Source organism: Tursiops truncatus, chromosome 15 (genome assembly GCF_011762595.2).
Source record: "Tursiops truncatus isolate mTurTru1 chromosome 15, mTurTru1.mat.Y, whole genome shotgun sequence".
In the NCBI taxonomy this organism is placed as follows: domain Eukaryota; kingdom Metazoa; phylum Chordata; class Mammalia; order Artiodactyla; family Delphinidae; genus Tursiops; species Tursiops truncatus.
In genome coordinates this window covers 56,403,722-56,418,290 of record NC_047048.1, presented here as the reverse complement: position 1 = coordinate 56,418,290, position 14,569 = coordinate 56,403,722, and the positions used below count along the sequence as shown (strand labels likewise).

General features: G+C 55.4%; 1 protein-coding gene across 4 annotated transcripts; it reads right to left on the bottom strand.

Moving 5' to 3' along the window:
* Nucleotides 1-79: 79 nt before the first annotated feature.
* On the bottom strand, nucleotides 80-13,464 carry ADISSP (adipose secreted signaling protein). Of its 4 annotated transcripts, none has more exons than XM_073792727.1 (6): nucleotides 13,209-13,464; nucleotides 6,713-6,883; nucleotides 5,144-5,308; nucleotides 1,972-2,110; nucleotides 987-1,109; nucleotides 80-749 (listed from the first exon to the last, which is right to left on the bottom strand). In XM_073792727.1, exons 2-6 carry the CDS (start codon nucleotides 6,836-6,838, stop codon nucleotides 649-651), a joined length of 654 nt encoding a protein of 217 aa, XP_073648828.1. In that variant the 5' UTR covers nucleotides 6,839-6,883; nucleotides 13,209-13,464; the 3' UTR covers nucleotides 80-648. The 4 variants fall into 4 exon arrangements, with proteins under 4 accessions (XP_073648828.1, XP_073648829.1, XP_033697307.1 ...); XM_073792728.1 differs by having other exon boundaries at nucleotides 6,713-6,877; XM_033841416.2 differs by having other exon boundaries at nucleotides 5,144-5,286; nucleotides 6,713-6,829; nucleotides 13,209-13,453.
* Between the last annotated feature and the right edge of the window lie 1,105 nt (nucleotides 13,465-14,569).

The window sequence follows — 14,569 nt, the reverse complement described above, 5'->3', positions numbered from 1 at the left end:
AAACTGTTCCTTGGCCCTTCTGTAAAGGATTGGGCATTCTCAGGGCCCTGGAGAACAAAAATCCTGCTGGCCTCTGGTATCCACTGGAAGTTTTATTTCTTTAGGGTTTTATCCCAACCAGTTGTTTAAAAACCAAGAAACACAGACCTGGGGGGGTAGGGATTGGGAACTGCACCTCCCTCCTCCTCACCATGGACGGCAGTGGGAAAGAGGGAGGGGACAGGAGAGTTGGCTAAAGCAAGACGACAGCAGCAGTAATGGGGGCAGCTACACCACAGAGCCAGCTCCCTCCTCTCCTAGGCCCTGGCTACAGCCCCTATGGCTTGGGGTAGGGGGGTGGGTAGAACCCACCCCAGGCCCTCTCCATCCCTCCTCAGAGAGCCTCCTTGGGGGCTCAGCCCATTTCTTCCAGCAGGAGACTGAGGCACACAGAGAGGAGGAAGTGGGAGAGGAGGATGCTGGAGAGGCAGGGAGGTGGCACAAATGAGGTGAGAGGTGTGGGCGAGGCTCCAGCTTGGAGGCCCTTGGACCCTCCACCTCCATGCCCATCCCTGGGAAGGGTGAGGAAGCCACACCATCACGCAGCATTTGAGGAGACGAGGTGGGGTTTAAGGCTGAGAGGCCCCGAGGCAGGTGGGGGCGAGGGCCTCAGTCGAAGCCGTGCCAGTCACTGTGCTCTGAGTCGTATTCTAGCTCAGCACCCACGCACTTGACACCATCTAGCAGCATGGGTGTGCCGTGGTGTCGGTCTGCAAGGCAGGTGACAAGTCAGTATGCCAGGCTGGACCCTGGCCCCACCTACTCCAAGGGGACTCCTCTACCTTCCCTCCCGGCTCTGCTAGGGGATGGGGAGAAAGGCACCCACCAAGGAGGTTGGGGATGGGCCGGGACAAGGATCCCTTTTTCAGACTCAAGGAGGGTGGAAACTCCTTGCAGCCAAGTTGGTGCCTCCCTCCTCTAGCCAGACCCGGGCCTCGAGCTCTCACCCATGACGCGCGCCTGCACCATCACGCGCACGCAGGTGCCGGTGCCACCTTCGCAGGCTAGCAGCATCTCCTCCTTGAGGACGCCCTCCTTGTGCGCTGAGTACTCACACTTGATGCTGTAACCTGCCCGGGCGATCAGCACCTCTGCGGCCTCCTGCCCCCACCCCCCAGCACTCACTGGCCCCCACCCACCACCAAGACCTCCAGAGGAGCAAGGATGGCCCAGGACCCTACCCCCAGGGCTGGGCGCATGGGCCTCAGGAACTTCCCATTCTTCATTGAGCTCTACATGCCTCTGCCTGCAGGCCAGAGGTCAAACTCAGGCTTCCAAGAGGTGGGATTCCCCAAAAAGGCAAGCAAGGAGAGAGGGTGATGGGGAGGGGAAAGGAGGGCAGGGCAGGGCTTGAGCAGATCTGGTGGCAAGAGGCCTGAGGGGGCTTGCTCAATCCACTTGAGGGTGAGGTCATTAGGTAGAGGTAGAGGGAAATGAAACTGAAGCTGGGGCTTCGGTACATGGTGAAACTGATACCCTAGCCTTTGGGAGAAGGGGGGGCACTAAAGCTGGCAGGGTATAGAGAAGCAGCCCCAAGCCCAAGCCCAGGTTTGGCGGGTGATGGGAGGTAGCTGCCCAGAGTCCCTGAGGTTCCAGTAGCTTTTTCCTGAGGTACAGGCAGAGGGAGGGCTAGAGGCCCAGAGCCAGTTCCTCAGTGGCTCCCACTGTCCCATTAAGGTAACTATCAGGCAATGAGCAGACATAGGCCAACTGTGTGAGCCTATGGACTTCTGTTCAGGGAGTGGGGCCTGGGGTATGGGACCTGCCAAGGTGCCACACTGCAAGGCCATAAAGAGGCATCATGACCCCTGATTGCTAAGCTGCCCATCAGCCCTAGATGGGGGAAGGAAGTACCCCATGCTCTCACTCCCACTCACACCCAGGCCCTGCTGGAGGAGGGCAGGCTTCCAGCACCCCAAGCAGGGTACGCACCTTCTGGGATGGGCATGACGCTGAGGAGCTTGAGGTGCAGGCTGGGGACAGGTGCCTCTCGGACCTCCTTGCTCAGCCTGCGCACTGGGGGCAGAGTGAAGGTAATCTCATACCTGTGCAGGATCTTCAGGAAGCCAACCTGCAGCAGGAGGGGTGGGGGAAGGAGGCACCTTCACTTACAGTCTCCCCCAGGGCCCACCCAGGTTGTGCCACTGATGATCCTGTGGGGCCCTACACTTGCTTCCTTGACAATCCCAGGGTAGCCTGACTCCCTCCATCACTCTAGTTGGTCCACACCCCTGGCCGGGTAGCTCTAGGCCCTTTCTCCAAGGACCCCATCCCTACAGCTTGGCCCACACACTCCTCAGCATGTGTCTCATGAGCCCTGAAGTTCCTTGGTGGCCATTTTATAGATGATGAAATGGAAGCTAGGAAATGACTGGCTGAAGGCCACAGTGTGGTCAGGGTATAGTCCTCCCTGGACCTCTTGGCTACTGCTGCCACACGTGGCACACAGCAAAGCACCAGCCACTGCCCACAGGGGAGGCTCAAAGCCCCACGACACAGGCCATCCACCTGCTCCCACCACTACCAGCATGTGGCCAGAGCCAATAGCCCAGGGACTCTGGTCCTCTAGTCATGGCAGGGCCACCAGGCAACACAGATAGCACAAGATGGAGGATGGGACAGAATTAGAAAAACAGACACTAGACCAGCTGTGTCAGTCCAAAGCTGGCCCACAAGACTGGCACCAGCCATGGAACCTGGGCTCCGGCCCACCCTGCTGGCATGTGAACATGGATTCCTGCCTGCCCACTCAAAGGCTCACTGTGTCCAACAGCCCTGATTCACAGCCCGAGCAATTTCTGTTGTTCATACACAGAGCTTGGCCATCCTTGGAAACTCCAGCCATGTGAAGGGTCACAGGCCAGGGTGGCTGTTGGGCAGGTAGGCTGACTGGAGTGCCAGTCCAGGAGGTGCAGGGGCGCATGCTGTATCCACAGCTCACATGCACACACACTCCTGTTCAGTTTCAGGAAATGGATGGCCCTGTCCTTTGGGGGAGCAACTAGCCTTTCAATGAGATCAGATGATGTCACTGCATGATAAAGCTCAGTCCCTGTGGCCCCTACACTCTGCTGGTAGAGGGCACACCTCTCAAGAGGACTTTCTGGCTGTACCTGCCAATGGTGACCCTGTGATCCAGCTGTATCACTTGCAGAATTTTCCAGGGGAAATACTCAGAGATGTGCAAAAAAAAATACTCATCACTGCCCTATTTATAACAGTACAAAACTGTAACACCAGGAATAGGGAACCAGCTAAATCAATGATGATACATATAGTGGAATACCAGGCAGTTTTAAAATCTCGTGGAAACCATCAGGAGATGGTTCACAACAGAAGCAAGCAAAATACAGTGTGTACACTGTGATACCAGTTTTTCATTTTTGGAAACAAAGCTAAAAAAGAAACTGGAATAACACACATCAAAATATTAACCGTAGTTATTTCTGGATAGTATGATTGCGGGTACTTTTAAATTTCTTTATAGTTTTTTCTATCTTCCAGATTTTCTCTAATTACATGAATGGATTTTGCGATGGGAGGCAGGGAGCTATTTTTGAAAGTTTGGGTTAATTATGTTTATTCCCTTGGGGAAGTTGTCAGCTCTTGGAGGAAGAGCAAGGGTTTTAGAGTTGGGCAAACAGGTATGACTCTGGGCCCCTCCTCAGGGTGATCTCAATAAACCAGAAACCATCCCGCATCCTCACCACCATGCCCTCCAGGGCTCAACTCTGGAGCCCTGATTTATTGTCCAACCTGAGGGCCTCAGTCTCTGTTTCCCTCCAATCCATCCCCTCCAGAGACTTCCTCCTGCCCCTCCAAAGTGGATGTGGGATCCAACTGTGTGTGTCCCAGCAGCAGAGGAGACAAGAGTGTATGAGATGTGGCCACTCGGAGAGGAGGAGAGGGGAAAAACATGGGGGTGATAAATACTACTGCAAAGAGCCTAAATCAGCCAGAGGTTTGGCAGAGAAGAGTAAATAAAGTCACACCTTGTTATCAGCATAATTAGCCTTACACCTGAGTGACATACATACATCCTTCCATTTCCAACTCTTTGGGGTATAAATTGTCTCTACTTCAGAGAAGGGAAACTGAGGTGACCTGCCCAAGGTCAGAGCCAGAATAGCAGGCCTGGACCTGAACCCAGGCCTGTGACACCACAGCCTTGACACCTGCCTTCCAATTGCAATGGTTGGGGTGATGCCGATGATAACAACAGCTCCACTCCCATTTAAGTAACATCCTAAGTCAGTGGTCCCCAACCTTTTTGGCACCAGGGGCTGGTTTTGTGGAAGACAATTTTTCCACGGACCAGGGGGTGGGGGTGAGGTGGGTATGGTTTCGGGATGATTCAAGTGCATTACATTTATTGTGCACTTTATTTCTATTATTATTACATTGTAATATATAATGAAATAATGATACAACTCACCATAATGAAGAATCAGTGGGAGCCCTGAGCTTGTTTTCACTTGCCACTTACTGATGGGGTTTTGATATGAGTCTGCAAGCAACTGATTTATTATGGTCTCTGTGCAGTCAAACCTCTCTGCTAATGATAATCTGTATTTGCAGCCACTCCCCAGCACTAGCATCACCGCCTCAGCTCCACCTCAGATCATCAGGCATTAGATTCTCACAAGGAACATGCAACCTAGATCCCTCGCATGCGCAGTTCACAGTAGGGTTCCCACTCCTAAGAGAATCTAATACCGCCACTGATCTGACAGGAGGTGGAGCTCAGGAGGTAATGTGAGCAATGGGGAGAAGCTGTAAATACAGATGAAGCTTCGCTCACTCGCCTGCTGCTCACCTCCTGCTGTGTGGCCTGGTTCCTAACAGGCCATGGACCAGTAATGGTCCATAGCCTGAGGGCTGGGGACCCCTGTCCTAAGTGCACTCATCTTACCACAGTCTCACACTTCCCATTTTACAGATGGGGAAACCAAAGCCCAGGGAAGAACAAAGATGTGCCTATGGAGCCAACTTAGAGGAAATGGAACAGGCTCAGGAAGCCAGGCAGGGCCAGGGAGAAGACAGATGGAATGAGGCTGATGATGGGGGGGGGGGGCGTGGGGGGGCGGGGAAGATGCACACATACCTTGACCAGAAAGCTGCTGTCGCTCTCTTGGGTGACCATGACCACAGAGTCATGCAGCTTCTCATCAAAGTGGACATGGCTCTGGGAGCCTTCTGCATCATGGCCTGTCGCAAAGCGGATACTCCGGACTCTGGGCTTATTGCCTACGAAGAGAGTGGGAGAGGGCTACCGGGGCTGTTGCCTTCACCTATCCTAGTAAACTACTCCACCGTGTCACCTCCCCGCCCTCTGCGACTGCCCTTCACATCATCCAGCATCCACTGCTGGGCTAGGCCACATCCTACTGGACAGTGGCGATCAAAGGCTTGAGGCTCCCACCTGCCCCTACCTGCTCAGTCCTCCCACAGAAAATACTCATCCTGAGAGAGGGTTTGTGGGGGTGGGAGTCAGGGATTAGCTAATATGACCCTTCACTTAGAGGGAATGGGGCTAACAGGGAAGAGACAGTCCTCCCAACTCCAAACACCAAGCAGTGCAGGACTCAGCCCCAGTCCTCAAGATACCCTGCCCCATGCTCTCCTTCACAGTGCCAAGCAAGCTCCCCATCTCTGGGATCTCCTCTTCCAGGTCTGTCAGTACCTGAGGCCCCCTGCCTGCCCCTCCTGCTGACCCAGCTTGAGAGGGGAGAAGGGCAGAGACAGGAATGGGCTCTATGGGACCTGCCTGGGAGTGGGAGAAACAAACAGGGTCAAAAACCACACTCAGCCCTCCTAGGAGGGGCCGCAGCTGCCTCTAAACCTCATCACTGATCACTGGCAGGTAAGAAGGAAGAACCCAGGGGAGCCTTCAGGACCCCTCCCAGAGACGCCTTTCCTCCTCTGCTTAACCCCTCACATGGCCCACGGCTGTCTCCAGCTGGGTCAGGTTCTCCAAGGCTGGGAAGTCAGGGAGTTAAGGCATGCAGAGCGTGGGAACTGGGCTAAGGGCCTGTACCGGGGGAGGCTAAGGCTGAAAGAGGCCCATCTTGCCAAGAGCATGACCCCAATCCTCTCTGACCCCCACAGCCCCTAGGGCTCCCAACAGCCCTACCCAGAGTCCTTTTGGTGAGAAGGCCTGGGCCAGCCCTTGCCTGGGTTCTTGCACACTCAGTGGAGGGCCAGGGGGCCAGCCTGGCATTTTCACATTCACTGCTGAGCCCCCCAGACTTGATCCTCATATATCCTACCAGGCCTCTCTTGCCTAAAACCTTCTATGAGCACTTCTAGACTCTGAATGAAACCCAAATTCCTTTCCACAACCTGCCGTGGCCCTACCCACCTCAGCAGCCTCAATGCTCACCCAAAGCCCCCTGTGCTCCCCAACCCCCACAGTGGAACAGGGAGGTTGGAACATGGGGCCATGAAGGCACACACCTCCAAAGACCAGCACACCATGGAGCCAGCAGGGGTCCCTGGGTTTGGCTTGGGTGTCCCCAGAACAAACACTGGTGTAATGTAATTAGTACCTCACATTCAGACAGACACACACACACACTCACAGCCAACGCAGGCCCCACATGCAGCAATGCCCCTTCCCACCAGGGCCCGCTGGAAGATGCTACAAACCCCGCCAGACCAGGCAGGCACTCACCTTTGTTGGCTGCAGCCATGGATGCCCTCCCTGCCACAGGGTGAGACACGCAGCTCCTGCCAGACACCACTGGTCAAGCTCAGCAGCTTCCCATGCTCCAGGGACACCAGCAGAAGCCTGATGCATGGGGAGTGGGGAGGGCAGGGGTCAGGGTCACCAATGGGCCTGTGGCTAGGGGAGAGCAGAGAGTTCCCTTTAGGAAGGACCCAAACCCCTGCTGCTCTCAGTAGCCCAAGTGGTACCTGCACCCCCTAGCAGAGGGGGCTTCTGCCCCCCCACTCCTCCACCCACTCCCCACATTCACCAAGAGCCCTCACCCTTGCCTGACACACTACTGACCCAGGGCCTGGCCAGCATGTACTGAGCTGCAGCTTCTGGGTGCCAAAGCACCAGCACAAGCCTCTTGTGCCCAGCCCACCTAAGGCTGGTGGGAAGAGGCAACCAGCAAAGGAAGGGGACTTCACTGGCACTTTCCAGGGGTCAGTTCTGGTGCTGGTGACCCAAAGGTTGGCCCATCCCAGACACACAGGCTGTACCATCCTACATCCAGAGACCACAGTATTCACGTTGCACAAGTGGGTCCAGGTCAGAGTTAACAATATGCTTGGAGGGGGGCAAATATGGGGGCTCACATAATAAAACATGTCCTCAGAGCTTTCCCTCCGAGTGATCGGTCAGGGCCATATACAGAACAGATACCCATGAAGGGGTTGCCGTCCATCGAAACCCACCATTCAGACTCTGGCTTGATTACTATCCGGCTGGCCTCCCAGCTCAGCTCCCCAAGGGCAGCCTCAGGGCAGAGACTGTGGGAGGTGCCTCCAGGAAGCCTGTGTGAGCAGCCAGGCCTCTGAAAGACTGGGCTGAGACCATCTCAACATCAAAAAGAATAATAAGTGCAACTGATGGAAACAGATGGAATTACATAAAATCAGAGCATTCACAGAGATTACAAAAAATGGGAGAAAGCAAAACAGAAGAACCCAAATCCTCATTTGTCACTACTGACAGTAGCAATGCCCTAACTCTCTGCTGGAAACTGGCAATATAGAGAACTAATTCAGCCTCTCTCTTGGCCTTTCCTATAACCAACTTGCCCTGGTGGTTAAAGGACAGCTCTTCTTTAACAAAGGAATGACCAACTGCTAAATAATTCTGCAACCCCCAAAACACAAATGCTAGGAGCAGCACTAATCAGTGGGTGCTAAACCAGTAAGGCAAAGGTTGAAATGGATGCTCACATATGCGCAAGTGCCACTGACAGATGACCTAGGGTTAAAGGGAACGAGTTTGCAATGGAGGGATGTGACATCAGTCAGTCTTGCATCAGTCAATCTCCTCTCACTCAGAGTGGGACAACTGGACACACTGATGTCTACTGATGTGAGGCAGCACCAAGTCACAGCAGTGCTAACAGGGCAGCCCCACCCCAAATGTCTAACCTGCATCTAACAAGCCCCTAGAACTCCAACCTCAGCTTACCAAAAACACAGAGGCCAGCAGAATAAATGACTCCACGAGAAAGCAAGGAGGCAAACCCAGAAGGCAGGATATTCTACAGGACAACTGACCTAATTTTTTTCCAAACTGTAAGAAGGAAAATAAAGGAGGGAGGTGGTTCTAGATAGGGGATGGGCCAACTACAGCCTGTGGGGGCCGCCACTGTTTTTTGTAAAGTTTTACTGGCACACAACCGTGCTCATTTGTTTACGTGTTGTCTAAAATTGCTTCTGTTTTTTTATTTGTTTGTTTGTTTTGCCTTGCCATGCTACTTGTGGGATCTTAGTTCCCAGACCAGGGATTGAACCTGGGCCTGGCAGTGAAAGTGCTGGGTCCTAACCACTGGACCGCCAGGGAATTCCCTAAAACTGCTTTTGCACTAAAGCAAAACTACTTTGAGTAGTTGCTACAGAGGCCACATAGCCTGCAAAGTCTATAATATTTACTATCTGACCCTTCACAGAAAAAGTTTGCCAACCGCTGTTCTAAATTAACACACAAAGAGACCAAGAATGGGAAAACTGACCTCGTTTTTTTCCACCACGTCAGTTTCAAGAAGAAAAATAAATGGGGTAGGGGATTTCTAACTATCTCTAAAAAGAGACATTTAGGGGATAATTGGGAAATAATGAGTGGGACTGGATCTTAGATGACATTAAGAAATAAAAGCTGATCAGTTAGGTGCGATAATGGAATTGGATTACGTAGAGAAGTATGTCCATATTTGTCAGAGATACACACTAAAGGAGAGATAAGTGAACGACGTTGGCTAGTCCAGGGAATGAAGAGACTAGCCAACTTGGGGTGGCCTCAGAGTTGGGCCTGTGGAGGGCATAACCTTGAGGCCCCTCAGGTGCCGAGCTGCCCTGAGAGCAGGCCTCACCTCCCTCCCTACTTCCCAATGCAAGAGAAGTCCACCTAGGCCCAAGCCTGGCCTCAAGGGCAGGGCAAACAGCCTGGGTACCAGGAGCCCACATACGAGGCCTCAGGAGGTACAGGGAAAGGCAAGGCTTGGGTCTCAGGAATGCAGGAGCGGCCAGGGCAGAAACAGCCCCAGGTGAGTACTCTGAGGTCACTCCCAGAAGGGCAGCCCCTGAGCCCTGGAATGCCTAGCTGTGCCAGAGAGACTGGCCCCTGGAGAGAAGCCTGCCCTACCCTACCCACTCCAGCCATCCCCTGAAGCTGTGGACTCAGAGCATGTGAAACATGGCCAAGAGCAAGGGGCCAAGAGCAAGGGGACCCTCCTCCTACCTTGGGCAGAGGCTGCTCCAGCCACACCTCTGCAGCCAGGGGAAATGACAAGAGGCCCCCATTTCCCAGGACATTTCCTGGGAGGCCTGGATGAAACTCAAACAGTGGCTGGTAAGCAAAGGCTCCTGGGGCTCTTCATAAAACTCTCTTCACTTCATAAAACCCCAGTACACACAGAGTCCGGTCCCTGTCTTCCTCCCCAGTCCATTGCCTGTTGCCTGCCTGCCTGCCTGCTTTAACCCAGGCCCTCTGCCTGGAACAATCCTGCCCCCCATCCACACCCCAGCCTGGGTCTCAGCTCCAGAGGACGTTTTTCAAGGTAGCACAACCCTATCCCACCACCGCCCATCCCAGGATAGGCCTGAAAATCTTCAAAAAGGATCCCCTTTCTCACTTCTGGGATCATTTGATATCTATGTCCCCCACCTAACAAGGGCGGTGACTGTGTTTTTGCCAAACGCTGTGTTCCCAGCATCCAGCCCAGCACCTGGCAGGGAGCAGCTGTGTTCAGTTTATATTTGTTAAATGAATGAATGACCAAACTAAGTGGAGCCCAAGCATGGGCCTCAGCTGGGCCCTCTAGGCAGCTGTGGCACCAGGGCCCAGAGGCTCTCAGAAGAGGAACCGCCCCACCTCATTCTTTAAGCCAACCCCTGCCCTGGAGGGCACTCCCTTCCCCCCATCTCAGAGTGGGGCCCCCCGATGGGCATCTTCTAGCCTGGTCACAATCAGCTGTTACCTGCCCCCTCAACCTTGAAATGGAAGGTCCACTGAGGGCCGGACCTGCGTCTCTTGCACTGCCCAGAGCTCAGGACAGAGCAAGCACTCAGGCACTGCCTTGTAACCCTTGGGCAATGAGAACGCAGAGCGAGGAGGCAAGTGACTTCAGGGGCTCAGAGAAGGCTGGAAAAAGCTCCTTTCCTAGCAGAAAGCCTCTCTGGTCGCTGTCCCCTGTAAGCCAGACTCTCGTCCACGCACAATTCTTCATCAGAATCAGGAGGAGATGGCATTGGGCCACAACTCCCGAAGCCCCCATAACTCCCGAAGCCCATGCGCCTAAAAAGCCCGGGTTCCACAACAAGAGAAGCCAACACGCTGAGAAGCCCGTGCACCTCAAGAGTAGCCCCTACTCGCCGCAACTAGAGAAAGCCTGCGTGCAGCAACGAAGACCCAATGCAGCCAAAAATAAATTATATATAAAAAAAAGAAAAACAGCTCAAGGGCTGAGGGGCCTCCCTCTCCCTTCCTTCATCCTGCCTTCCCCTCCCCACCAGGTCTCCAGGGATTGCCAGAGGGCAGACTGCTGGGAACCCACTATGCCCTACAACCAGAAGGACTCATAAAGAAGATGTGAAGAATATACATCCCTCTCGAGCAAAAAAAAGACACCCCCACCTTTAGATGGGCTGGCAACAGGTCAGGGGTGGTACCACAGAGAGTTACAGGATGGGGAGGGCTGGGAAGCTGGAACAAGGGCCTTCGGGGACTCCTTCAGCTCTCAGTTAATCTCAGGTAAATTGGTGGAACCTTCTCTCTGGGAAACAGAGCTCCCAGCTCAGATCCCTCTCAGCTTTAGACAGAAAGGCTGCTTTGAGGTTATTCTACCCAGGGAAGGGCTCAGTCAGGCCCAGTGGCGCCTCTGGCACAAGGAGCAGGACAGGGAAATGGCAGCTGGGCAAATGGACAGATGGACAGTTACACAGGAACCCAGAGTTCTCAGCCCCTTAGATTCCTGCCCTGCACACAGAGTGCTAGCTGCTACTCCAGGCTGTCCCACACTGGGGCCCAAGGCTGAAGGGAGGGTCAAAGACAGCCTGTCCATGGCAAAGTGGAGCTCCAGAATCTGCCACCCTCTTGCCCTGTACCTCACAGCTGCATCCCCATAGCACGTCTCTGCAGTCTCCAAACCCCAGGCATCGTAGGACCAGCCCCAGCTTGTCCTCTGCTTTGTGGCTAGGAACAAGCTTCTTGGGGCCTCGTTTCTCATTCATTCCTAATCCACATTCTCAACCTGTTCAAGGACTTTGAGTCAGGAACTCTACAATCTTCCATCCTCCCCACCCCAGCCTAGGACTCAGTCCTGGCTTAAGCACTCAGTCCCACAGAAGCCTCTCATCAAAGCTCAAGCATGTAAAAAGAGCACCCACTGAGGCCACACTAACCTGCTGACTCCAGGACCTGACATAGGACTGGGCCCACATACCTAGAACAAGGCCTGGAAAGACAAGGCTGAAGGTCAGGAGTGGTTGTGACAGTTTTATATCAACTCAGACTGGATATGACTCCATTTTCTCCTCCCTCCAGCAGGCCAAAGTTGCAAGGATAAGTATGGGTGTTCTCTCTCTTAAAAATGGGTGGAGGGCTTCCCTGGTGGCCCAGTGGTTAAGAATCCACCTGCCAATGCAGGGGACACGGGTTCGAGCCCTGGTCGGGGAAGATCCCACATGCCGCAGAGCAATTAAGCCCTTGCGCCACAACTACTGAGCCTGCGCTCTAGAGCCGGTGAGCCACAACTACTGAAGCCCGCACGCCTAGAGCCGGTGCTCCACAACAAGAGAAGCCATGGGGCAATGAGAAGCCCGCACACCGCAACGACAGAGTAGCCCCCACTCACTGCAACTAGAGAAAATCCACGTACAGCAACGAAGACCCAAGGCAGCCATAAATTAATTAATTAATTAGAAAGAGAATGAGTGGAGCAGGGGTGAACTCAGGAAGGGACCCCCACCATCTCCCACCCTCCTTTCTCCCCAAGAAGTGCTGCCCTCCTCTCCCCAGCATCTCCTCCCCACAACCTCTCAGGCCCGCAGCTAGAGGCTGCTCAGACCCCTCTAGCCTCCAGACTGCCTGCCCCACCCAGGCCCCAATTAGTAGAGGCCAGGCCAGGTCCAGCGGGTGACAGCTGCCTCTGACCTTCTTCAACTCCCTGAGCAGAGAAACGCCCTACCCACACTTCCCAAGGCCAAGGTTCAAGAGGAAAGGCAACCCAAGCCCACCCTTCTCAGTCCACCAGGGTTCCTGCTCACTAACAGGAACACTGGTCCAGAACCTAAACGAACCTTTCCTGCTCTGTGACAAAGGGGAAGTGGTGGCCAAGCTCCCAGAGACATCAGGGGCCTGGGTATAGGAATCTGTACCCTCTCCCGCCTCCATCCCCGTGGGTGTGGCGCCCCCATCCCCACCCCATCCTCATCTTCTAAGGGGACAGAGGAGTCTGGACGCCCCCCCATCACACTCCTCCCGGGCTGCGAGGCGTCGGCTCTGTCCCTCATAATCCTGTGCCGTCCCCACCCTCATCTCTGCTGACGCTGTTGTCTCGGGAGCCCGTACTCCCCGATATCACAGCCCTCCTCCCTGAAGGTGCCGAGCCACGCGAGGTTCAGAGGCTACTCGTCCAAGGTCACACATTGAGGCGATGACAATGGAGGGCGGGCGCGGAGTTGCTGACGGCGCTGACCCCATTTGGCCCCCGCCCTCACTGTGTCACACGTGCCCCCGACAGCGCCCCGCGGAAAGCACTCCAGCTCTACCACCTAACCTAACGGTCACCTGCGGCCCTGGGGCCTGACATCTCCCCAGCTCAGATGCCAGGGAGCCCTCCCCGTCCCGGGCCCGACAGCGGAACCCTCCAGCCCCAGCCGGATGGGGTCGCAGGCACCGACTACCCAGAACAGCGGCTCCGCTGGGAGGGGATCTCCGCGAGCGGGGCGGAACCGGGAGGTGGCGGAAGGAAGAGCAGTCTCACCGTGCGGGGAGCACCCCGAAGCCAGGAAGGGCAGGGACGACGGCGACAGCGGCGGCGGCAGCTGTGGCGGTGGCGGCAGCCGTAGCGGTGGCAGCAGCAGCGGGGTCTCAGCGCAGAACCAGAGGAGAGAGACCCGCGCCGCTACCGCTCGCCTCAAGGGCACACCCCCACCTCCGCCCATTGGTCGACCGAAGGGGTGGGGCGAGGGCACTTCAGACCAATAAGCAGGCCCCAAAGAACCGCCAACGGGCGTTGCGCCTCTGCGTCACCTGCAGGAGCCCCTGCGGCTGCGCCGTGCGAGCCCACGCCCCGGGGCCCCGCAAGTTCTCGCGATGAAGTCAGCCAGGGCGCTCTCCGGGGCCAGGCGGCAGAATACCGTAGAAGCGAGAGAAGGTAGAAGCGCCCTTAATAGACCCTACGCGTGTCTACTTTCAGCCTGGGGGTTTGCTCCTCCTGTCTCCGCCCAACCTGGAAGGGGCGTCCCCTGGGCTCTGTCCCTTGAGCGGCCGTAAGGTGGGGCTCAGAGCTAGGTGAGGCACCTGAAAGTCGCCTTCCGAGGCTTCCAAGCCCGCATTGGCAGTCGATACGGGCATCGCTAGGTCCTGTCCAGGAGCGGAGGAACCCTCCATTCTTCCCGCTCTGCGATCCCCGGGTTTCGGCATCTTCCCCTTCCGTCCCATCCCCCTGCCTCGGAGGAAGCGCTCCCGTGAGGAACTGAGACGCGTCCTGGGTGCCCTGCCGGCCCGGATAAGAATCAGAACAAAGAAGGCTCGCGGGGTGGGGGGTGGGAGAACTTGTGCAGGAGCCGCCGGGGACCGCAGCCTCTGCTCTCGATCTCCACGGAGGCGGTCGCAATGGCAGGGGGATGTGCCTACTTCAGCGCCCCGGGGTGGGATGTGGGCGCTTGCACAGAGTCTGGGAGCAGAAATGTAGCCCTCGGATCTTCAAGGGTTCTAGCCGCTGCTGCGCCTGCAGGTCCTTGAACAACACCCCCTCCCGATTTCGCTGGCTGGAACAGGGTCCCTAAAGTACCCGCGGGGAACGGTCCCTTCTTCCAACATAACTGGGAGAGAGATGGTATGGGCAGCTTAAGGCCAGCTTCCTTTCAGAAAGAGCGGGGTCACTGCCTTTGGGGAGCCCCCAAGGCTCCTACCCTCCGCTGGATCCCTGTGGCCCCTAACATATCTTCGGGTCTCTGGTGAACACACTGTCGGCAAATTAATCTTCATGAGCTATTGTTACTATTGAATCCTCCCCTGTTCCAAAACGCTCTGTGCTCTGGGACTGTCTCCAGAAGAGCCTCAGACTTTTTAGCATCATTTTGGGTGATAAGTTCACACTCTGAAGTTTGAGATGCTGTC